This window comes from Lithobates pipiens, unplaced genomic scaffold, assembly GCF_037356315.1.
Source record: "Lithobates pipiens isolate NorthernLeopardFrog02 unplaced genomic scaffold, aLitPip1_a1.2 Scaffold_16, whole genome shotgun sequence".
NCBI lineage: Eukaryota > Metazoa > Chordata > Amphibia > Anura > Ranidae > Lithobates > Lithobates pipiens.
Genome location: NW_027507748.1, coordinates 12,322,424 through 12,346,333, shown reverse-complemented (window position 1 = coordinate 12,346,333; position 23,910 = coordinate 12,322,424). Strand labels below are relative to the sequence as shown.

Sequence of the window (23,910 nt, the reverse complement as noted above, 5' to 3'; positions counted from 1 at the left end):
CCTATGACAGTTGAGCCAATAGAATTTCACAGAAGAAGATTTCAGGATCTGAAGTTTGTTTATCTGTTGCTGTTGGCGGGCCATGGGATATTGGGTGCAGCTATAGGGTTGTTCACTATTAGGAAGGCAGGATAGCCCATTCAAATTCTTCAGCTCCTTTGGGGGGTAATGCTACACATTCTGTATCTTCTGTTCACCAGGCTTGGAAGATTGAACAAGATCGCCTAATGGAAGAGGAACGTCTGAAACAGGAAAAGAAAAACGCAAAAGGCCGTAAACCAAGCCCTAAGAAGAAGGCAGTGGACAGAGAACGCTCCGACTCCCGGGGTAGTAAAGGGTCTCCCACCAGCCGCAGGAAAGGTGCCAAAGAAAAGAGTGAGAATGAGGAAGTGAAGGTGCCGGAGCCCGGGCTTGACCCTGCCGAAGCTCCGCCAGCTCCTCCTGAAAAAGAGTACAAGGTACGCTTTGAGATATATATTTTATATATACCGTATTTATCGGTGTATAACACGCGCCGGCGTATAACACGCACCCCAAGTTTAGGAGGGAATTTTAAGGAAAAAAACTTTTAGGAGGGAAGTTTAAGGGGAAAAAAAAACTTACATGTATATGCCCATCAGTGTCATCTGCAGCCTTGTCCACCATTGCATCCTTATGCAGCCTTGTCCACCATTGCATCCTTATGCAGCCTTGTCCACCATTGCATCCTTATGCAGCCTTGTCCACCATTGCAGCCTTGTGCAGCCTTGTCCACCATTGCAGCCTTGTGCAGCCTTGTCCACCATTGCAGCCTTGTCCACCATTGCATCCTTATGCAGCCTTGTCCACCATTGCATCCTTATGCAGCCTTGTCCACCATTGCATCCTTATGCAGCCTTGTCCACCATTGCAGCCTTGTGCAGCCTTGTCCACCATTGCAGCCTTGTGCAGCCTTGTCCACCATTGCAGCCTTGTCCACCATTGCATCCTTATGCAGCCTTGTCCCCCATTGCAGCCTTATGCAGTCTTGTCCCCCATTGCAGCCGTGTCTATTTCTTTTGCTATTTGCATTTTTTTTTTAAATGCCGCCGCCGAGATACAGAGCCGGATGTGTATCTCGGCGCCGTGCAGTAGTTCTCGGCGGGCCTCCGGCCGCCTTCGGCTCTTCTCGGCAGCTTTCGGCCGCCTTTGGCCATTCTCGCCAGCTTTAGGCCGCCGAGAACGGCCGAAAGCTGCCGAGAAGAGCCGAAGGCGGCCGAAAGCTACCGAGAACGGCCGAAGTCGGCCGAAAGTCGCCTTGAAGAGCCGAAGGCGGCCGAAAGTCGCCTTGAAGAGCCGAAGGCGGCTGAAAGCCGCCCAGAGGCTCAGAATTTCGGGGGATCGGCGTATAACGCGCACTCACGATTTTCCCCTGCTTTTAAGGGGAAAAAATTGCGTGTTATGCGCCGATAAATACGGTATATATATATGTGTATATATATATATATATATATATATATATATATATATATATATATATATATATATATATATAAAATATTTATTGACAGAAATAGTGACGGAAATAAAGTATTTGATCCCCTGCTTTTTTTGTATGTTTGCCCACTGACATAGAAATGAACGGTCTATAATTTTAATGGTCGGTTTATTTTAACGGTGAGGGACAGAATAACAAAAACAAAATCCAGAAAAAAAAAAATCATTTCAAAAAAGTTACAAATTGATATAAATTGATTTGCATTTTAATGAGTGAAATGAGGATTTGACCCCTTCACAAAACATGACTTAGTACTTGGTGACAAAACCCTTGTTGGTAATCACAGAGGGTCAGACGTTTCTTGTAGTTGGCCACCAGGTTTGCAGATATCTCTGGAGGGATTTTGGCCCACTCCTCTTTGCAGATCCTCTCCAAGTCATTAAGGTTTTGAGGCTGTTTGGTAACGCCAACCTTCAGCTCCCTCCACATATTTTCTATGAGATTAAGGTCTGGAGACTGGCTAGGGCCACTCCAGGACCTCAATGTGCTTCTTCTTTAGCCACTTGTTTGTTGCCTTGGCCGTGAGTTTCATGTTGTCATGCTGGAATACCCCTCCATGACCCATTTTCAATGCCCTGGCTTAGGGAAGGAGGCACGTATCGCGGGATCCTACGTGTTTTGTCAGCAGCGTCTGACGTCATCAGGGATCAAGATGTTTACATCTGGCAGAACCAGAAGTGGACGTCTTCCAGGCTCCCGGGACCATAGAGATGATCAGGGACCGTCTTGTCCCCAGCCAGCTTTATAATAACCCGGCATCACCATTGGATCCCAGGCTCCCCGATCGCACGGTGGCGCAAGAGGAGCCAATTAGCCACTGGATTGCTTTTGTTGCCCGTAAAAGCAATCCGGTGGCTAATTAGCTGTTAGAATGGCTTTTACATAAAAGGGAACCGCTGGCTGAAAAAAAGAAAAAATACAACTGAAAGTCATGGACGTGTATGAACGTCCACCTGGGGGGGGGGGGGGGGGGGGGGGGGGGGGGTGTGGTTAAATAATCACAAACTTATCTCAGAAAATGCACCAATTGATCTGCTCCATTAGGGCTGTACAGGTATGAAAGCTAATCTGACTATAACAATACTTATAATTCGTATTTCTCATTTTAGTTTACCGGCTATGACATGGGGGACAATCTGATCCAAGTGTCTGGAGGCTGCCGATGCCTATACCCGACAGACGGGGGGCAGATCCAGGTGGAACACACTCATTTTGAGAAAGGTGAGATGACACCAACCAATTTTGCGCGTCAGAATTGGCACAGTTGATCAGAATTTCTGATCGAAACTTTTTACGAAAAAATTGAGAACCTGCTCTCAATCTTTTGCTGGCGGGAATTCGCACCAGCTAAAGTCTGATGGAGCATACATACACACAGTCGCATTTCCCGACCAAAAGCTCTCATCGGTCTTTTGCTGGCCGAATTTCCGATCGTGTGTACGCAGCATTACAGTAATGGGGGGGTAGGGGGCTCGGCTCTGACTTGGAGAAAACGTATTAGCGGTCTGATCACACTTTTACTTCCAGAGCATCCAAGTGGCCATATTAGTTGTTTAAATCTTCATGAATAAATTCCAGATGTGTTAGAAAATACTCCCTTACTAACCCAAAGACTAAAATCTGAGGAAAAATCCCAGGCCCCCCCCATCGCCCAAAGTTCTGTTCAAAGCGCAGCTTATCAAGCAAGCTCCCTTGCAACGGACATCCACTTACTATCACTGGCCCAGGTAGGTAGGTTGCAGGTCTCCTGTACACCAGAAACCTCTGCAGCCTTGCTCTTCCTAAACAGAATACACTGCATTTTTCCTAGCACACACAACAGAAAACAGGTATGCTTCAATTAAACTTTAGAGCAAATCCCGGATGAACCCCCAATTGTTTTGCTTTTTCTCTCTTTGCTGTAAAAGCAAGGAAGCATCATTTTCAGGATATATTTTCAGAAAAGCTCCACCTTTTATCATTAAAAGCCATCCTGTGAATTTGCCTAGACTGAGATGATGTCATCAGTCTGTTACAGGCAGGGGGAAGCTTTTTCTCAGTCTCCCCCCCCCCCCCAGAGATCAGATTACAACATTGTAACTTTGTAACAAGTCACAAGAGAGTCTGCACCAGGGACTGATCAGGGGAGATGGTTGAAGCACAAATCCATAAAATGTATGAAGCAGAAGCAGGGAGATCCTTGCAATGCAGGCCCTCAGATGCAGCTTCCTCTCCAGCAAAGAGAACAGTGAGCAGCACAGCATTGACATGATCTGATGACTAGTGGGGTAATGGAGATAAAGCAAGCACAGATACACAGAATGGATGAAGCAGGGAGATCCTTGCAGTGCAGGCCCTCAGATGCAGCTTCCCCTCCAGCAAAGAGAACAGTGAGCAGCACAGCATTGACATGATCTGATGACTAGTGGGGTAATGGAGATAAAGCAAGCACACATCCACAGAATGGATGAAGCAGAACCAGGGAGATCCTTGCAGTGCAGGCCCTCAGGTACAGTTTCCTCCCCAGCAAGGAGAACAGTGAGCAGCACAATAGTGACATGATCTGATGACTAGTGGGGTAATGGAGATAAAGCAAGCACAGATACACAGAGTGGATGAAGCAGAAGCAGGGGGATCCTTGCACTGAAGGTCCTCAGGTACAACTTCCTCTGCAGCAAGGAGAACAGTGAGCAACACAGTAGTGACATGAGCAAATGTCACTCTATATATCTCCGGAGACCCACAGTAATAGGCAGCAGTGCTTTGGATGGTCTGAAACTGCTGACATACAGCTATGAGGAACAGGAGCGACTAGGCACATGAAATACACTGCTGTTTTTTGGAAGAATTCAAGCTGAAAGAGGTAAACTCTTCATTATATGACTTATGCACATTAACACTTCTATATACTATATTATACTTTTGAGTTAAGGTCCACTTTAGCATCTCTAACTCCTATAATATGCCCATCCCAATAATCCGTGAACCTAATCCCCACCCCCCACCTACTTCCCCAAACTATCATACCTCTATCTCTCTGCTCCTAATGTTTTTACCCCTGTATCGAGTGCCATATGCCCCCTACCCAGGACTGATTTAGTGGCACACTTTTTTGGGTGGTGGGGATAGAGAGGCATTTGGATATGGCTGTGTAAGCTATCTGAGCCTCCAAGGTGCAGGAACCTTGTTGCAGCTCTTCCTCAGTTACCCCCTGTTCCTACCCCTCTGTCTCTTCCTACGGCACATAGGCCTACAAGAGCTTGTATTGTTGGAAGGTGCACTTGGCTGTATTCTAACCTATGCTGTTGTCTTCCTATAAGGCTCCACCTTTGTGAAAGTGAAATTACTGAAAGATGGACACAAGTTGCTGGTTCACATTATAAACCCGAAGAAAATGTCCCCTGATAAACAAGATGACGCTACCCAGGCGGACCAGAGTGGTGAGTCTAGTACAGAGGTAACGTCCTCTTCTATGTGTTATATGCCAGGTAACCGCTGGGATACGAGTCTCAGTCTGTACCTGACATCCACTCTGGGACTCTCTCCGCAGGAAAGCCCGCCTCCAAGGTGAAATGCGTCAGTGAATTTGGATCATTCTCCGCCACCCTGCAGAGCGGGATACAGTTGTCTCTGAGCCACTATGGCGCCTCCGGCAGAGGAGCAGGTGCGCTACATATTGCATGATTTCATATGATGAATATGGGTGTATCGGAGTAGAAGAGCGACCACTATTCAACTCATCGATTCGCTCTATCGTTGCACTCCGCCCTAAAAGCTTTCTTTTTTACTCTCTTCATAGAGGAGAAGGATCCAGAGCTGGAGGCCATGTTGAACTTTCTATCCGTTCACACTCCCAGCATCATCCCCACTCCACCTGCCCATCCTCCTCCGCCCATCCCCTCCGGCAAGGGACGAAAATCCCCCCGCAATAAATCACCAAGAGCCGTCCGAGTGAAGACACCACAGGCCCCAGCCGCGGAGGAGACACCCCAAACACCGGTGGTCCCTGTAAGTGAGGGGTTCACATAGGAATGTAATCTCTGCTTGTGGATATAGAAGGGAAATAATATAATTTTATATTATGTAATAGAACAGCAGTCTATGAAATGGCAGGATGACATTCACCATGCCGGGAAACCTCCTGTAATGTCTTCAGATTGCCACCACACTCTATTGGCTTGGAATGATCATATGATGCTTTCTCTATATTGGTTCTGCGTGATCACATGATGTTGTACATGTCCAGATAATTCCATGAAAAATTGTATTACTGCTCTCCATTAATTGGTATTCCCTTTTAACCAATTATACCTGTACAGGTGGAGCCTGTTAAGCTTCCGGTGACTCCACCCCCTAAACCTGCGTCTGCTGGCCCCGCCTTCCAGAGCCTGAATGTCTCCTACCCCAATGGTCTTCTCCTGACTTTCCAGAGAGATGATGCAGAAGGTCAGCTATGTGATGGATTCATTGTATTCCATTGTGTGTTCTATATACACCCCTCATTACCATAAATTCCCTGTTTGTCCTATATACACCCCTCATTACTATAAACCCCCTGTGTGTTCTATATATATACCCCTCATTACTATAAACCCCCTGTGTGTTCTATATACACCCCTCATTACCATAAATTCCCTGTTTGTCCTATATACACCCCTCATTACTATAAACCCCCTGTGTGTTCTATATACACCCCTCATTACCATAAATGTCCTGTTTGTCCTATATACACCCCTCATTACTATAAACCCCCTGTGTGTTCTATATACACCCCTCATTACTATAAACCCCCTGTGTGTTCTATATACACCCCTCATTACTATAAACCCCCTGTGTGTTCTATATACACCCCTCATTACTATAAACCCCCTGTGTGTCCTATATACTCCCCTCATTACCATAAACCCCCTGTGTGTTCTATATACACCCCTCATTACCATAAATTCCCTGTTTGTCCTATATACTCCCCTCATTACTCTAAACCCCCTGTGTGTTCTATATACACCCCTCATTACTATAAACCCCCTGTGTGTTCTCTATACACCCCTCATTACCATAAATTCCCTGTTTGTCCTATATACACCCCTCCATTACTATAAACCCCCTGTGTGTTCTATATACACCCCTCATTACTATAAACCCCCTGTGTGTTCTATATACACCCCTCATTACTATAAATTGCCTTTTTGTCCTGTATACACCCCTCATTACCATAAATTCCCTGTTTGTCCTATATACACCCCTCATTACTATAAACCCCCTGTGTGTTCTTTATACACCCCTCATTACCATAAACCCCCTGTGTGTTCTATATACACCCCTCATTACCATAAACCCCCTGTGTGTTTTATATACACCCCTCCTTACTATAAACCCCCTGTGTGTTCTATATACACCCCTCCTTACTATAAACCCCCTGTGTGTTCTATATACACCCCTCATTACTATAAACCCCCTGTGTGTTCTATATACACCCCTCATTACTATAAACCCCCTGTGTGTTCTATATACACCCCTCATTACTATAAACCCCCTGTGTGTTCTATATACACCCCTCATTACCATAAACCCCCTGTGTGTTCTATATATACCCCTCATTACTATAAACCCCCCTGTGTGTTGTATATACTCCCCTCATTACCATAAATTCCCTGTTTGTCCTATATACACCCCTCATTACTATAAACCCCCCTGTGTGTTCTATATACACCCCTCATTACCATAAACCCCCTGTGTGTTCTATATATACCCCTCATTACTATAAACCCCCTGTGTGTTCTATATACACCCCTCATTACCATAAACCCCCTGTGTGTTCTATATACACCCCTCATTACTATAAACCCCCTGTGTGTTCTATATACACCCCTCATTACCATAAATTCCCTGTTTGTCCTATATACACCCCTCATTACTATAACCCCCCTGTGTGTCCTATATACACCCCTCATTACTATAAACCCCCTGTGTGTTCTATATATATATACCCCTCATTACTATAAACCCCCTGTGTGTTCTATATACACCCCTCATTACCATAAATTCCCTGTTTGTCCTATATACACCCCTCATTACTATAAACCCCCTGTGTGTTCTATATACACCCCTCATTACCATAAATGTCCTGTTTGTCCTATATACACCCCTCATTACTATAAACCCCCTGTGTGTTCTATATACACCCCTCATTACTATAAACCCCCTGTGTGTTCTATATACACCCCTCATTACTATAAACCCCCTGTGTGTTCTATATACACCCCTCATTACTATAAACCCCCTGTGTGTCCTATATACTCCCCTCATTACCATAAACCCCCTGTGTGTTCTATATACACCCCTCATTACCATAAATTCCCTGTTTGTCCTATATACTCCCCTCATTACTCTAAACCCCCTGTGTGTTCTATATACACCCCTCATTACTATAAACCCCCTGTGTGTTCTCTATACACCCCTCATTACCATAAATTCCCTGTTTGTCCTATATACACCCCTCCATTACTATAAACCCCCTGTGTGTTCTATATACACCCCTCATTACTATAAACCCCCTGTGTGTTCTATATACACCCCTCATTACTATAAATTGCCTTTTTGTCCTGTATACACCCCTCATTACCATAAATTCCCTGTTTGTCCTATATACACCCCTCATTACTATAAACCCCCTGTGTGTTCTTTATACACCCCTCATTACCATAAACCCCCTGTGTGTTCTATATACACCCCTCATTACCATAAACCCCCTGTGTGTTTTATATACACCCCTCCTTACTATAAACCCCCTGTGTGTTCTATATACACCCCTCCTTACTATAAACCCCCTGTGTGTTCTATATACACCCCTCATTACTATAAACCCCCTGTGTGTTCTATATACACCCCTCATTACTATAAACCCCCTGTGTGTTCTATATACACCCCTCATTACTATAAACCCCCTGTGTGTTCTATATACACCCCTCATTACCATAAACCCCCTGTGTGTTCTATATATACCCCTCATTACTATAAACCCCCCTGTGTGTTGTATATACTCCCCTCATTACCATAAATTCCCTGTTTGTCCTATATACACCCCTCATTACTATAAACCCCCCTGTGTGTTCTATATACACCCCTCATTACCATAAACCCCCTGTGTGTTCTATATATACCCCTCATTACTATAAACCCCCTGTGTGTTCTATATACACCCCTCATTACCATAAACCCCCTGTGTGTTCTATATACACCCCTCATTACTATAAACCCCCTGTGTGTTCTATATACACCCCTCATTACCATAAATTCCCTGTTTGTCCTATATACACCCCTCATTACTATAACCCCCCTGTGTGTTCTATATACACCCCTCATTACCATAAATTCCCTGTTTGTCCTATATACACCCCTCATTACTATAAACCCCCTTGTGTGTTCTATATACACCCCTCATTACCATAAATTCCCTGTTTGTCCTATATACACCCCTCATTACTATAAACCCCCCTGTGTGTTCTATATACACCCCTCATTACCATAAACCCCCTGTGTGTTCTATATATACCCCTCATTACTATAAACCCCCTGTGTGTTCTATATACACCCCTCATTACTATAAACCTCCTGTGTGTTCTATATACACCCCTCATTACCATAAATTCCCTGTTTGTCCTATATACACCCCTCATTACTATAAACCCCCCTGTGTGTTCTATATACACCCCTCATTACCATAAATTCCCTGTTTGTCCTATATACACCCCTCATTACTATAAACCCCCCTGTGTGTTCTATATACACCCCTCATTACCATAAACCCCCTGTGTGTTCTATATATACCCCTCATTACTATAAACCCCCTGTGTGTTCTATATACACCCCTCATTACTATAAACCCCCTGTGTGTTCTATATACACCCCTCATTACTATAAACCCCCTGTGTGTCCTATATACTCCCCTCATTACCATAAACCCCCTGTGTGTTCTATATACACCCCTCATTACTATAAATTGCCTTTTTGTCCTGTATACACCCCTCATTACTATAAACCCCCTGTGTGTTCTATATACACCCCTCATTACTATAAACCCCCTGTGTGTTCTATATACACCCCTCATTACCATAAATTCCCTGTTTGTCCTATATACACCCCTCATTACTATAAACCCCCCTGTTCTATATACACCCCTCATTACCATAAACCCCCTGTGTGTTCTATATACACCCCTCATTACTATAAACCCCCTGTGTGTCCTATATACTCCCCTCATTACTATAAACCCCCTGTGTGTTCTATATACACCCCTCATTACTATAAATTGCCTTTTTGTCCTGTATACACCCCTCATTACCATACATCCTCTGTTCTGTATACAAGCCTTATTACCATATGAGATGGCCTAAAACTAGCGTGTTGTAGCCTCACCTTTAATGATAAAACTTCCTCATAGGAGTCACAGCCAAAGATGTTGCTACAGCTCAACGACTACTCGTTAGGCTAACTTACCCCGTAAGAGTGAGGAACGCCCAGCTGGGCAGAGGGAACAAGCCCCCCGAAATCCCTGAGATGAGCCGTGTCATTACACCAGAGGGTGCTGTAGTGAAATGTATGCTGGACGGCTCCACAGAGGTAATTCAGAATAATAGTGTAGCTAAACCCAAGAAGAAAACTGTAATATATTGTGGCTTATCGGTGGGGATTACAGTCTGAGGTCATCATAGTAAAATTTCTCCAGGCTGCAGATGACGCTTTGCCTCTCTATGCACAGAGAAAGCAGTTCAGTGTTAGAAATAATGTGTGGATGGTGATGAAGATCAAAGCAGAGGTGAAGGGAATCCAGTGGAGGGATTGGCAGAGAGGCGTTGTGGACACTGGTCGGTGATTTCGCTTGGGGCAGAGGTGAAGGGAAGTCGGTGGAGGGATTGGCAGAGAGGGGTGGTGAACACTGAGTGGTCGGTGATGTAGCTTGGGGCAGAGGTAAAGGGAAGTCAATTGATAAATTGGCAGACAGAGGTGGTGGACACAGTGCAGTTGGTAATGTAGGTTAGAGCAAAGATGAAGGGAATCCAGTGGAGTGATTGGCAGAGAGGGATGGTGGACACTAAGCAGTTGATGTAGCTTGGGGCAGAGGTGAAAGGAATCCAGTGAAGGGATTGGCAGAGAGGCGTTGTGGACACTGGTCGGTGATTTCGCTTGGGGCAGAGGTGAAGGGAAGTCAGTGGAGGGATTTGCAGAGAGGGGTGGTGGACACTTAGTGCTTGGTGATATAACTTGGAGCAGAGGTGAAGGGAAGTCAGTGGAGGGATTGGCAGAGAGGCGTTGTGGACAATGATCGGTGATTTCGCTTGGGGCAGAGGTGAAGGGAAGTCAGTGGAGGGTTTGGCAGAGAGGAGTAAAGGACACTGAGCAGTTGTTGATGTAGCTTGGAGCAGAGGTGAAGGGAATCCAGTGAAGGGATTGGCAGAGAGGGGTTGTGGACACTGGTCGGTGATTTCGCTTGGGGCAGAGGTGAAGGGAAGTCAGTGGAGGGATTGGCAGAGAGGAGTAAAGGACACTGAGCAGTTGTTGATGTAGCTTGGGGCAGAGGTGAAAGGAATCCAGTGAAGGGATTGGCAGAGAGGCGTTGTGGACACTGGTCGGTGATTTCGCTTGGGGCAGAGGTGAAGGGAAGTCAGTGGAGGGATTGGCAGAGAGGAGTAAAGGACACTGAGCAGTTGTTGATGTAGCTTGGAGCAGAGGTGAAGGGAATCCAGTGAAGGGATTAGCAGAGAGGCCTTGTGGACACTGGTCGGTGATTTCGCTTGGGGCAGTGGTGAAGGGAAGTCAGTGGAGGGATTGGCAGAGAGGGTAAAGAACACTGAGCAGTTGTTGATGTAGCTTGGGGCAGAGGTGAAGGGAATCCAGTGGAGGGATTGGCAGAGAGGGGTTGTGGACACTGATCAATCGGTGATGTAGCTTGGAGCAGAGATGAAGGGAATCCAGTGCAGGGATTGGCAGAGAGGGGTCGTGGACACTAAGCAGTTGGTGGTGTAGCTTGGGACCGAGGTGAAGGGAATGCAGTGAAGGGATTGGCAGAGAGGCCTTGTGGACACTGGTCGGTGATTTCGCTTGGGGCAGAGGTGAAGGGAAGTCAGTGGAGGGTTTGGCAGAGAGGCGTTGTGGACAATGATCGGTGATTTCGCTTGGGGCAGAGGTGAAGGGAAGTCAGTGGAGGGATTGGCAGAGAGGAGTAAAGGACACTGAGCAGTTGTTGATGTAGCTTGGAGCAGAGGTGAAGGGAATCCAGTGAAGGGATTGGCAGAGAGGCCTTGTGGACACTGGTCGGTGATTTCGCTTGGGGCAGAGGTGAAGGGAAGTCAGTGGAGGGATTGGCAGAGAGGAGTAAAGGACACTGAGCAGTTGTTGATGTAGCTTGGGGCAGAGGTGAAGGGAATCCAGTGGAGGGATTGGCAGAGAGGGGTTGTGGACACTGACCAATCAGTGATGTAGCTTGGAGCAGAGATGAAGGGAATCCATTGCAGGGATTGGCAGAGAGGGGTCGTGGACACAAAGCAGTTGGTGGTGTAGCTTGGGACAGAGGTGAAAAGAATCCAGTGGAGGGATAGGCAGAGAGGAGTGGAGGACACTAAGTGGTTAGTAATGTAGTTAGAGCAAAGATAATGGGAATCCAGTGGAGTGCTTGGCAGAGAGGGGTGGTGGACACTGAGTGGTTAGTAATGTAGCTTGTAGCAAAGATGATAGGAATCCAGTGGAGTGATTGGCAGAGAGGAGTGGTGGACACTGAGTGGTTGGTGATGTAGTTCGGGACAGAGGTGAAGGGAAATCAGTGGAGGGATTGGCAGAGAGGTGTGGTGGACACTGAGCAGTTGTTGATGTAGCTTGGGGCAGAGGTGGAGGGAATCCAGCGAAGGGATTGGTAGAGAGGCTTGGTGGACACTGGTCGGTGATGTAGCTCGGGGCAGAGGTGAAGGGAAGTCAGTGGAGGGATTGGCAGAAAAGGGTGGTGGACACTGAGCAGATGATGATGTAGCTTGAACCAGAGGTGAAGGGAAGCCAGTGGAGTGATAAGCAGAGAGGGGTGGAGGACACCGAGTGGTTGGTGAAGTAACTTGGAGCAGGAGTGAAGGGAAGCCAGTGGAGGAATTGGCAGAGAGGGTTGGAGGACACGGAGTGTTGGTGCTGTAGCTCGGAGCAGAGGTGAAGGGAAGCCAGTGGAGTGATAAGCAGAGAGGGGTGGAGGACAATGAGTGGTTGGTGATGTACTTTGGAGCAGAGGTGGAAGGAAGCCGGTAGAGGGATTGGCAGAGAAGGGTGGTGGTCACTGAGTAGTTGGTGATGTAGCTCAGAACAAAGGTGAAGGGAAGCCAGTGGAGGTATTGGCAGAGAGGGGTGGTGAACACTGAAGGGTTTGGTATGGTGGATGAGTCTGGCAGCAGCATTCATGATAGAGAAAAGTGGAGATAGCCTGTGTAGAGATCAGCCAATGGGAATGAAGTTTCAATAGTCAAGGAGGGAGATGACAAGGCAGTTAACTAGTAGGATAGTTGTGTCATTATTTAAGAACGGGTGAATTTTGATACCTTACGGAGATATAGTAGACTGATATGTAATTTGTTGTTCCCGGCAATATTAGATATAGACGTATCCATCGGACATGTTCTTATCTAGATTCCGTCCAGCCTTTTTATATAATTTCTGTACCAGGTTCTGTTTCCTGATGGATCTGTGAGCAGAAGTCCAGATTCGGGTCCCATCACTGCTCTGTGTCGTCCTGCACCACTCCCTGCAGAAGAGCACAACGCCCCTGAAGTCGATTCCCAGTCAGCGCCGCCTTCTGCTGGATCTACACCTGAATCCAGGGACCAGAAATCAGAGTCTGTCCCTGACCACAAAAAAGGTACACTGAATACTACAGTATTAATGATACTGTATTCATACAGACAGCGGTATGAGAGGCAGCATATTTCCTCCTTATTGCCTGCTAACTGTGGGCCAGTCTCTGCTGACTAAGTGATCCACAGCAGATCAGAGATCAGTGGCATTGCAGAAGTGAAAGGGGCCCATCTCTATCTGAACAATGTTTACAAACAATGTATCTGACAGTCTGTATATTGACAGCAGAAGCTTCCACATTTGCTGTATTTACACAGCAACTCCCGGCTGTAATTTTGACAGTCATGAATAGCCGGAAGTTTGAGGGGTGAGTGGGGTAGAAGTACACAGCTTGTAGCACACCTAATGTCCACAACTGGTTACATTCTCGCTGTTTCATTTGATGTAAGTGTACATCTCTACTATTCATTCATCATTAGGTTCGGCATTGCCACTCCATCCAAAAGTGACATTTAGAAGGCTTCCAGAGCCTTAAATGGCCTAATAGTTTCTTATATCCCTTGAGGACTGGATTGGTGATCTTCCCATGACTGGAAAACTATAAAGCCCAAGATGGGGATAACAGAGACAGAACAATAGTGGAGAGGTCTTACTGTTGGAATCCTTACGAAATATAAGAAACCGGTTGGTTTCTCAGCTCACCAGACTTCATCGATAACCAACATTTAATTCCAGGTGGATTAATCCTTACAGGTTTTCTCACGCTTGTTGTTCACAGGGAAAGGTGGGCAAAAGTTGGTGCCGCCAACAACTAAGCCAGAGCCAATGGATGCTCCCCTCCCTGAGCCGCTGCCAGCCACTCCCCCAGTTGCAGCAGTACAGCCCGGAACCTGGATCACCACCATCCCATCCGGGGATCAAATAGGAACTCGGGGCTCCGAGAGGCTGGACCTGAGACCTCTGCAAACTTTTAAAGCTACAGACCCTGTTAACGGAACAGTAAGTCACCTCCCTGACCCAGCAGAGTTTATGCTATGATTTTTTTTTTTTCACAGGAGGAGTCCAAAAATGGCGTAGCATCATTCTAGGATAGGATTCTATGCAACTTTAGCTGTTGGCATGTTCTGTAATCAGAGCTGAGACTGATTGCCCAGGTCTGTTCATAGCTCCACATCCTGGGGATTTGATTGTTCCCCATCCTCTGTGAAGAACCTTCCAGAGCTTAGGGCGGGAAATTTGAATGCCTAGGCTGAATATTTTCCATGCTCTGACCAATCCCTGGGGAGGTGTGCCCAGTAAGTTGTCAGGTGGTAAATTGGTGGAGCCCTGGTAAGACTGTCTTTCCTCGAGAGGGAACTGATCTGTGAGCTTCAGGGGGCTGTTTGCCCCTGGAGCATTCCTGGACTGGCTGCTGAACTACTCTCCTATGGATGGAGCCTATTGACTTGTCCTAGTCTGGGATCTGTGAGTAGAACCTGATCCCTGTTCCAGTTTATCTTTACTTGTGCTCAAACCTACTTCATGGTCCCCAGTCGTGAACCTACAGACTGTTCCAGTCTACCTTTACTTTTACTCAATCCTTCTTCATGTTCCCCAGCTGTGAACCTATAGACTGTTCCAGTCTACCTTTACTTTTACTCAATCCTTCTTCATGTTCCCCAGCTGTGAACCTATAGAGTGTTACAGTCAACCTTTTACTTTTACCCAATCCTACTTCATGGTCCCCAGTCGTGAACCTATAAAGTGTTCCAGTTAACCTTTACTTTTACTCAATCCTACTTCATGGTCCCCAGCTGTAAACCTATAAACTGTTCCAGTCAACTTTTACTTTTACCCAATCCTTCTTCATGGCCCCCAGCTGTGAACCTATAGACTGTTCCAATCAACTTTTAATTTTACCCAATCCTACTTCATGGTCCCCAGCTGTGAACATATAGACTGTTCCAGTCAACTTTTACTTTTACTCAAACCTACTTCTTGGTCCCCAGCCGTGAACCTATAGACTGTTCTAGTCAACCTTTAATTTTACTCAAATCTACTTCATGGTCCCCAGCTGTGAACCTATAGACTGTTCTAGTCAACTTTTACTTTTACCCAATCCTACTTCATCATGGTCCTCCAGCTGTGAACCTATAGACTGTTTCAGTATATCTTTACTTTTTTTTTTTATTGAAAGTTTTTCAAACACATACATAACATACAAAACGGTCCCAAAAACCCAAACCCCCCCCCCACCCTCCCCACCCTCTCCCTCCCCCCCTCCCAAACAAACCCCCCCCCCCCCCTGTGCAGCCCTCCGTTCAACTTCTGAGCTCAGTCCATGTTCACCAACAGTACCTCACAGATAAAAAACATAACTTATACCGTTACTAATTATTCCAATACCCGAGATGGGGACGGGAGCCAACCCAAGTATAGAGACTCCCTGCCCTGCCCTTCACCCGACTCTCGAGGAGTTCTCCTCCCACCTAGCGATTAGTTCACAGTATCTTCGGCATCAAGCCAACACCGCCACACCCTCTCAAATTTATTAGGACATCCTCTACTGAGATCTGTGGCTTTGTAGAACGGCAGAGCTTTATTGATTAAACCCTTCCAATAAGACACAGTAGGAGGTTTAGGTTTCTTCCAACATAACAGGATAGCTTTACGTGCATAAAATAACAGCAGAGAAATCAGAGTCTTCTGCGTCTTTCGAGGTGCCAACTCCTCCACTAGTCCGAGCAAACATGCCGCGACTGTGACTGGGATTGGCACCGAAAGTACTGATTGTATAACTTGCGTCACTCCCCTCCAGAACTCCTCAATCTGCGGACACTGCCAAAACACATGGTCAAAGTCAGCTCGGTCAGCTGTACAATGCCAGCACCCCCCCGCACCTGTACCATAAATTCTGGCTAATCTGGCTGGGGTGTAATATACTCTGTACAGGATGTTAAACTGGATAAATCTGTCTCTAGCTGATACCAGAGTCCGGAACGGGTAATCCCACATGTCATCCCAGTCCTCCCCTTCAAAGTCTGGTACCAAGGCACTCCAAACATCTCTGAATTTTTGGGTGGGCTTTGGCCTGTCAGGGAACAACATTCTGTACACAACGGAAAGAGGCTTTTTCAAGTCCTCCATCCGCAGCACACTCTCTAGAGGCGACACTGCCATCTCCAGAGCCACAGGACCAAACTGAGACAGAAAAGCGTGCCGCAACTGTAGGTAGCGAAAGAAATACCAATTTCGAAGATCATGTTTAACCTTAAGCTGATCAAACGTTAGAAGCTTCCTCTCTCCCACCACATGCTTCAGTTGTTTAATGCCTACTCTGGCCCATATCACCGGGTCTGGAATTTCCCCAAAATGTGGCAATCTAGGATTAAACCATAGAGGAGTGTCAGGAGACCAACTCCAGTATATCTTTACTTTTACTCAAACCTACTTCATGGTCCCCAGCTGTGAACCTATAGACCTATCCAGTCTACCTTTACTCAATCCTACTTCATGGTCCCCAGCTGTGAATCTATAGACTTTTCCAGTCAACATTTACTTTTACCCAATCCTACTTCATGGAACCTATAGACTGTTTCAGTATATCTTTACTTTTAATCAAACCTACTTCATGGTCCCCAGCTGTAAACCTATAGACTATTCCAGTCTACCTTTACTTTTACTCAAACCTACTTCACGGTGCCCAGCTGTAAACCTATAGACTGTTTCAGTATATATGACTGTTCATGTCCTCTTTTACTTCTACTCAATCCTTCTTCATGGTCCCCAGCTGTGAACCTATAGACTGTTCCAGTGGACCTTTACTTTTACCCAATCTAAGTTCATGGTCCCCAGCTGTGAACCTATAGACCATTCCAGTCCACTTTTACTTTTATTCAAACCTACTTCTTGGTCCCCAGCTGTGAACCTATAGACTGTTCTGTCAACCTTTACGTTTACTCAAATCTACTTCATGGTCCCCAGCTGTGAACCTATAGACTGTTCCAGTCAACTTTTACTTTTACCCAATCCTACTTCATGGTCCTCCAGCTGTGAACCTATAGACTGTTTCAGTATATCTTTACTTTTACTTAAATCTACTTCTTGGTCCCCAGCCGTGAACCTATAGACTGTTCTAGTCAACCTTTACTTTAACTCAAATCTACTTCATGGTCCCCTGCTGTGAACCTATAGACTGTTCCAGTCAACTTTTACTTTTACCCAATCCTACTTCATGGTCCCCAGCTATGAACCTATAGACTGTTTCAGTATATCTTTACTTTAACTTAAATCTACTTCATGGTTCCCAGCCGTGAACCTATAGACTGTTCCAGTCAACCTTTACTTTTACCCAATCCTACTTCATGGTCCCCAGCTGTGAACCTATAGACTGTTTCAGTATATCTTTACTTTTACTCAAACCTACTTCAAGGTCCCCAGCTGTGAACCTATAGACTGTTCCAGTCTACCTTTACTCAATCCTACTTCATGGTCCCCAGCTGTGAATCTATAGACTGTTCCAATCAACGTTTACTTTTACCCAATCCTACTTCATGGTCCCCAGCTGTGAACCTATAGACTGTTTCAGTATATCTTTACTTTTAATCAAACCTACGTCATGGTCCCCAGCTATAAACCTATAGACTATTCCAGTCTACCTTTACTTCTACTCAAACCTACTTCAATGGTCCCTAGCTGTGAACCTATAGACTGTTCCAGGCTGCCTGTTACCTATGCTGCTGTCACTGAGCGAGACGTGCCCTCTGCTAACAATGCCCCAACATTTTCTAGCATCCCAAACACCAAATTTAAAAAGACATTCCCTAGCCTGGGTGAATGGACTGTTGTGTCTGGCTGCCTCTGCTGGGGTAAGAACCTGTAAATTCACAGCGTCCCCTTTGGGGGTGGTAGCACTCAAATGATAACAAGTTTGTTGGGTACCCCTCCCTTCTGTGCCTGAAATATGAGACTATAAGAGGCTTAGTTAACCAGCCAGGAGTTAAAGGAAGTTTAAAGAACTCGCTTCCTCTTGCTCTCTAGCTCCTCCCCCCATTTTTATCCAGCCGGTGCAGCCACTCCCTTTTAAATCCTGATGTTAATTATAAGCAGGTGTGCAGGGGGTGATGAAAAATGAATATACACAAGGTTTGCACCCTAACTTTAAATCAATATGTATGTAAACTTCATGTGTGAAGGAGCAGGTTACTACGTGTGCCGCCCGTGTTGCAGGTGGTGACGACTCGAGAAGACGGGGTGGTGACAGCAGTGAGCACAGATGGGACCACGGTTGTTGAACACGCAGACGGGACGAGAATCGCCACCTTCTACCAGAACGTGGACATCCCTCTCCCCGGAGACCACGAAGAAACCGGTAATTATTCTCAGCTACACCGGATAGGGACATTGGCTCTCCAGTCTAGGCCCAGAAACCAGAGGATCCATTTACAAAGCTTTACCACCAGGATAAGGAGCTTCAGTCTCAGCAAGGTGACTAATAGCTTTTAAAGCTTGTGGCCAAAAATAACACATTTTTCAAAAATATTATCATTCTCCTTATCGTTGTGAAGTGAGCCTCGTGTAATACGAATAGTAATTATTACAGACTCTGGCTTCAGTTTGTTGTTATCGCGTTTCGTCCTACGGAGGACAAAGTACTTTTTTTTTTTTTCCATGTGCTTTGTAAGTGTAGCCGTAGCCGTCCTGTAAACAAAAAGTGCAAGAAAAGGCCTGGTCAGCAACATTAACAAAAACCCAAAATTCATACATCCGACTTCAAAGAGATACATTTAAAAAAAAGTCACAGAATTAATTATGTGAAAGGCCACAGCGTGTAAACACACAGTCAATTATTCCACCAAACCTTCTTGGAAAAGTGCCAGGATAGATCCAACGCCTCTTCCAAATGGTGGCAAACGCAGGCTTACCAAACCAATATGACCCCCTAAACACAGAGAAGTCAAAAAAGGCACGTGTGATGATATTCCACATCTGCTGTATCTCCCCCACTCCTTCTTAGAGTTCCCAGGTAGCCCCGGTTTAATATGGGTCATCACCTCCCAGTTTTCAGCAATATTAACTCATAAAGTGAATAAGAGCAGACGCTCCATATAGTGCAAAATCATCCAACAACTTTTATTTATTCCAATATTGCACTTACAATTCCTTCAGGCCTGGGAAAAAAACTGACAACTTCTGGGTCATCTCTGGTTGCAGGATGACGTCAGCATGTAGCTCCGTCTTACATGTTTCGTCTTACGTGTTTCAGGGCATGGGTGCCAAGCTGGACCATCGCTCCTTATGAAGACAACCTCTAGCCAAGCCTCATTTTAGATCACAATGTGTCCATACTCATTCATTTTAACAAGCCTCATCGGGCGGTCCGCTTTCAGATAAAAGTGGTCTCTGCTGCGGATTCGCCGCAAGATCACTTTTATCAGTGGTGGGAGAGCCCCCCAAACCCCCCCCCCCCCCACCCACGCCTATCCCTGGTGGTCTCCACCGCTTACCAGAGCCATTGGTAGGGGCGGAGACGATCCGATCCTTTCCCCTCTGAGGCATGGAGTCAAATGAGGGAAAGATGGTCCCCGCTCTGCTCCATACCATTGGTCTTAAAGGGGGAATTATTATTGGAAAAAAAAAAATATTTTTTTCTTTTTTATTGCTTTTAAGTGTAAATATGAGATGTGAGGTTTTTTTTTTAATTCAGACCTCACATTAAAGAGGACCTGTCATGCTTTTTTTCTATTACAAGGGATGTTTACATTCCTTGTAATAGGAATAAAAGAGACCAATTTTTTTTTTCTTTAAAGACAGTGTAAAAATAAAATGCTAAAAAAGAGAAACAAAAAAAATTGTAAAGCACCCCGTCCCGCTATGCTCACGCTTAGAAGCAAACCCATGCGTAAGTCACGCCCACATATGAAAACAGTGGTCAACCCACACATGTGAGGTATCACCGCGATCGGTAGAGCGAGAGCAATAATTATAGCCCTAGACCTCCACTGTAAATCAAAACGTGCAACCTGTAGAATTTTTTAAATGTCGCCTATGGAGATTGTTAAGGGTAAAAGTTTGTCGCCATTCCACAAGCGGCCGCAATTTGGAAGCGTGACATGTTGGGTATCAATTTACTCAGTGTAACATTATCTTTCACAATATAGAAAAAAATTTGGTTAATTTTAATTGTTGTCTTATTTTTTAATTTAAAAAAATATATATTTTTCACAAAAAATTGCGATAGTAAGAGACCGCTGCGCAAATACGGTGTGACATAAAGTATTGCAGTGGCCGCTATTTTATTCTCTAGGGTGTCTGAAAAAAAAAAAAAATATATATAGATATATATAACACATTTGGGGGTTCTAAGTAATTTTCGAGCAAAAAATCCTGATTTTAACTTGTAAACAACAAGTTTGGAAAATAAGCCTTTAGTTGCTATCTATATGCCAGGCAATATGGGCAGCATCCCTGCTGAATGACTGCTGAGATCAATTATCAGTGTACATACTCTGTTGTTTATGTAGACTAATAGACTGCACTGAGAGGGGAACAGTAAAGTATAATTACTGAGCGATTATCTAAAATAAGACAACTGATCACCAGTGGTGTTGCTAGGGAGTGGCTTTTGGGGCTATAGCCCCGAGTCTCTGCAAGGGTCCCCAAGGGGAGGGGAGGCTCTCTGAGGATCCTGATATAAGGGGGAGGCTCTCTGGGGACCCTGATGTAAGGGGGGGGGGGCTCTCTGAGGACCCTGTTGTAAGGAGGAGGCTCTTTGGGGACCCTGATGTAAGTAGGGGGCTCTCTGGGGACCTTGATGCAAGGGGGAGGCTCTCTGGGGACTCTGATGTGAGGGGGAGGTGCACTCTGGGCACCCTGATGTAAGGGGGAGGCTCTCTGGGGACCTTGATGTAAGGGGGAGGCTCTCTGGGGAGCCTGATGTAAAGGGGAGGCTCTCTGGGGACCCAGTTGTAAGGAGGAGGCTCTTTGGGGACCCTGATGTAAGTAGGGGGCTCTCTGGGGACCCTGATGCAAGGGGGAGGCTCTCTGGGGACTCTGATGTAAGGGGGAGGTGCTCTCTGGGGACCCTGATGTAAGGGGGAGGCTCTCTGAGGACCCTGATGTAAGGGGGAGGCTCTCTGGGGACCTTGGATGTAAGGGGAATGCTCTCTGGGGAGCCTGATGTAAGGAGGGGCTCTCTGGGGACCCTGTTGTAAGGAGGAGGCTCTCTGAGGACCCTGTTGTAAGGAGGAGGCTCTTTGGGGACCCTGATGTAAGGAGGAGGCTCTTTGGGGACCCTGATGTAAGTAGGGGGCTCTCTGGGGACCCTGATGCAAGGGGGGGGGCTCTCTGGGGACTCTGATGTAAGGGGGAGGTGCTCTCTGGGGTCCCTGATGTAAGGGGAGGCTCTATGGGAACCTCCCTGGGGAGCCTGATGTAAGGGGGAGGCTCTCTGGGGAGCCTGATGTAAGGGGGAGGCTCTCTGGGGAGCCTGATGTAAGGGGGAGGCTCTCTGGGGAGCCTGATGTAAGGGGGAGGCTCTCTGGGGACCCTGATGTAAGGGGGAGGCTCTCTGGGGACCTTGATGTAAGGAGGAGGCTCTCTTGGGACCCTGATGTAAGTGGGAGGCTCTCTGGGGACCCTGATGTAAGGGGGAGGCTCTCTGGGGACCCTGATGTAAGGAGGGGCTCTCTGGGGACCAGTGGCGGAATTATAGGGGTCGCCAAGATCGCCATGGCGACCGGGCCCCTTGCTGCAGGGGGCCCTCAGGCCCCCTGTACTCTTCAGTAGGAGGGGAGGCTGAGAGGAGCTCCTCGATCATCAGCCGAACTGAAGTCGGCACTGTGCGGGAGCTCCTCACATTAGGGTAAAGTGTGTGCTCTTTGTCTCCCCCTACAGTGCAGTACCCGGCAGGAAGAGCCAAGGTACTGTAATAAATGTCTGCCGTTTTTTTTTTATAAGAGTAGCTACTGCATTTGTGTTTATATGTGTGTGTGAGCATGCTTGTATGTATGTGTGTATGTGAGAGAGCATGCTTGTATGTCTATGTGTGAGCATGCTTGTATGTATGTGTGTGTGTGTGTGAGCATGCTTGTATGTGTGTGTGTGAGCATGCTTGTATGTGTGTGTGTGAGCATGCTTGCATGTTTGCGTGTGAGCATGCTTGTATGTGCGGGTGTGAGCATGCTTGCATGTGTGTGTGTGAGCATGCTTGTATGTGCGTGTGTGAGCATGCATGTATGTGTGTGTGAGCATGCTTGTATGTGTGTGTGTGAGCATGCATGTATGCGTGTGTGAGCATGCATGTATGCGTGTGTGTGTGTGTGTGTGTGTGTATGTGTGAGAATACATGTGTGTGTGTGAGCATGCATGTATGTGTGTGTGAGCATGTATGTGTGTGAGCATGTATGTGTGTGAGCATGTATGTGTGTGTGTGTGTTCATATAAGTATGTGTATGTATGCATGTGTGTGTGAGTGTGCATGTATGTATATTAATGTGCATGTGTTTATCAGTGGCGGTGCATCCAAAAGGGTGCACAGGTGCCGCCCCCTCTCTCCAGCCACCCCCTCTATGAACAATGGATAGATTCATGCATAGCATAGCATGAATCTATCCATGGCCACCGCTGCCACCCCCATATTTAGGTGTCTGGTCCCTTTTGGGGTGCCAGGTGCCTGAATTACAGCGGCGGGGGGTGTTTTCGCAGCACCTGATTAGAGCCATGGGCTCGAATAGGCTTCAAAATAGGTGAACTGCGAGCACCATGCTTGACGCTCACAGTCTACCCAGGTGTGTTAGAAAAGTGAATTAATATTCACTTTCCTAACACTGAACCGCCTCTCCACCAATCAGGTGTGCGGGTCTGTTACCCATCACCTGATTGGCTGAAACGATAGGCGCAGCTATTGGACGCCTATCAGGAGGAGAGGACAGGAGAGGAGGATGGCAGGAGATGCATGGAGGACCCCTCTCATGGCCGTTCACCTGCTGCCCCACCAAGACAGGGTAAGTGGTGGGCAGACAGCGAGCGGGTGGTGGGGATTCACAGTGGCAGCATTTGATGGGCACACCAACAGCATTTAATGGGCACAGTGGCGGCATTTGATGGGCACAGTGGTGGCATTTGATGGGCACAGTGGTGGCATTTGATGGGCACAGTGGCAGAGTTTGGGCACAGCGGCAGAGTTTGATGGGCACAGTAGTGACATTTGATGGTACAGTGGTGGCGTTTGATGGGCACAGTGGCTTTAATTGATGTTTTTTAAATCGGTTCCTTTATATGCGGCCACGCACTTGGGACTGGGCCCTGGTGTTCCACCATCGGGCTCGGAGAAAAGAGCCCTGTCCGGAGGTCGGGGGGGGGGGGCGGCCCTCCGAGGTTTCCTGCATCGGGGCCCTGAAGGTTCTAGTTACGCCACTGGCTCTAGCCCCAGATCTTTTGTAGACCTAGCAACTCCCCCGCTGATCACCTTTTGAAATAAACTGACAGTGGTAGTATAAAGGTTCGGCAAACAAGAAATCCATACATTTTACTTCTATCCAGAAAGAAATCACGTAGAGGCTGAGTCAGATAAGTATCTGCAGTCATTTAAAAATCAGGATAGTTTTAAAAAT

At 46.5% G+C, this 23,910-nt stretch overlaps 1 protein-coding gene across 1 annotated transcript in view; it reads left to right on the top strand.

Moving 5' to 3' along the window:
* The window catches only part of SPAG17 (sperm associated antigen 17), a 290,551-nt gene that overhangs the window by 197,401 nt on the left and 69,240 nt on the right, over positions 1 to 23,910 (top strand). The window contains exons 20-29 of the mRNA XM_077479578.1: positions 201 to 458; positions 2,626 to 2,737; positions 4,816 to 4,935; positions 5,046 to 5,159; positions 5,295 to 5,503; positions 5,815 to 5,941; positions 9,936 to 10,114; positions 13,190 to 13,382; positions 14,097 to 14,317; positions 18,527 to 18,668. Coding sequence (XP_077335704.1) covers positions 201 to 458; positions 2,626 to 2,737; positions 4,816 to 4,935; positions 5,046 to 5,159; positions 5,295 to 5,503; positions 5,815 to 5,941; positions 9,936 to 10,114; positions 13,190 to 13,382; positions 14,097 to 14,317; positions 18,527 to 18,668 — 1,675 coding nt within the window. The remainder of the gene's footprint in view (positions 1 to 200; positions 459 to 2,625; positions 2,738 to 4,815; positions 4,936 to 5,045; positions 5,160 to 5,294; positions 5,504 to 5,814; positions 5,942 to 9,935; positions 10,115 to 13,189; positions 13,383 to 14,096; positions 14,318 to 18,526; positions 18,669 to 23,910) is intronic.